The sequence below is a fragment of the Laccaria bicolor genome, genomic scaffold (assembly GCF_000143565.1).
Source record: "Laccaria bicolor S238N-H82 LACBIscaffold_46 genomic scaffold, whole genome shotgun sequence".
Taxonomy (NCBI): domain Eukaryota; kingdom Fungi; phylum Basidiomycota; class Agaricomycetes; order Agaricales; family Hydnangiaceae; genus Laccaria; species Laccaria bicolor.
Window position 1 is genome coordinate 144486 of NW_001889917.1, and position 1695 is coordinate 146180.

Sequence of the window (1695 nt, forward strand, 5' to 3'; positions counted from 1 at the left end):
GAGGGGGAAGGGAGTGACGGAGGGGGTTGGTGGGAGTGATACATGGGGGTACTTACTAGATCCAATAGACAACGACGACGATGTTCCCATCGTCGTCGTCGTCCCCCGTCCATCTGTGTTATATCGCTGCCGCATCGCTAGCTGCGAGATGGCCTTGGCGCTCGTGGTGTCGTTCCCGATTCGTTCGAGCAGTGGTGGGCGGTCGTCGCTTATAATCGATGGTGGTGGTGGGCGCTCACGCTCATCGTCCTCCGTCGACGGTCGTGGTGTGTGCTCACGATGCGGAGGGTGGGCGGTCGTCGTCCTTCCGATCGTTGTGGTGTCCACTCATGAAGTGGTGGGTGGGCTCTCGTCACCGTTCGTCGATGGTGGCGGTCACTGGGCACTCGTGTGGCTGGGCCCTCGTGTTGTCGGGTCGTCGTGGTGGTAGCTCAAGAAGTGGTGGGTGGGCGCTCGTCACTGTTCGCGTGAGCGCTCATCGCCCTTCGCCTACGGTTTTGCTGGGCGCTCGTGTGGCTCAGCCACTCGCGTGCTCATGTAGTTGGGCGCTTGTGTGCTCGTGTTGTTGGGCGCTCGTGTGCTCATGTGGCTGGGCCCTCGTGTAGCCGGCGTTGTCACGTTCGTTGGTGGTCATGGTGGTGGCTGTCGGCGAAGTCGACAACGACGCCGTCGTGGCTTGACGAAAGAAGGCCATGTCACAAGATGTGACCTGACTAGATGTGACTTGGGCGTCGTGTTCAAACAAGGCGCTCCCTTGAGGGAGCTGGTTCCTGATGCACGAAAAGGATGGAAGTAACTAACATAATAGGGTTGTACATGTGGAGGGGCGGCTGTGAAATAATCTCCATGAGATAATGCATTAGCATTTTGTTTTCTGTGACAAAGGAAACTATGAACTCTTGATGAACTCACTGTGAATAGATGCTAGTCTTTTTTGTGAAGCAGAAAAAGGCCCTGTGCATAGACTAGAATCCGAAGAGAGGTGAGCCATGATCACCATTCTACTTAATTAATACCCACAGCCCTCACCTTCCACTCCAATAATTACCTGGATCTTCCCTTGAAATTCAAATAAATATCTCAGTCATTTGCCATCTCTATACAGTTTCTCAATCTCTATTGACAAGACAACTGCAGCACTCCATGATTTTCTGTCATCACATTCATGCCAACTCAAGAACTGTAAGCAGTTTATTTAAATTATCTTTCCGACTACTTAGTACTGACAATTCTGCTAGAAATCTGTTTAATTGGTTATGGCCGAAGATCCTCCAAATTCAACTTCACCGGCGTCGACCGATTCATTGAATTTTGGAACAACCACAAAATTATCGCGCAACCGGACAAAACCAACATGTCAGGAGCAACACCGAGACATACCTTCACCGTTCCAGCATCGTCTGAGCCGTAAACTTGAACATGTACATGTGGACCACATTCTATTTCATTTCACGTTACAAGATATTAGAGAGGACTCATGTAATGTTATACACACCAAGTTTGTAGTTCAAACTTTATTCCTTTACTACTAGCATTGAGTACACAGCCACAGAGCTGAGAGAGACATACGGAGAAGGCTTGTCCACGTGAGTTCAATCCGAAATGTCGGCAGCTCTCAAGTTACAACTCATTCATCAGCAATCGTGGAAATCCGCGGTTTGCCCTGGCCAACTTCATGACTATGTATGTATTGCA

The 1695-nt window shown here is 50.0% G+C and overlaps 1 protein-coding gene across 1 annotated transcript; it reads left to right on the forward strand.

The window, feature by feature from the left end:
- Positions 1–329: 329 nt before the first annotated feature.
- On the forward strand, positions 330–1411 carry LACBIDRAFT_332969 (uncharacterized protein; the record flags this gene model as incomplete). The annotated part of the gene is made up of 5 exons (XM_001887509.1): positions 330–467; positions 542–792; positions 929–982; positions 1106–1182; positions 1221–1411. The coding sequence occupies 5 exons, from the start codon at positions 330–332 to the stop codon at positions 1409–1411; spliced, it is 711 nt and encodes a 236-aa protein (XP_001887544.1).
- Between the last annotated feature and the right edge of the window lie 284 nt (positions 1412–1695).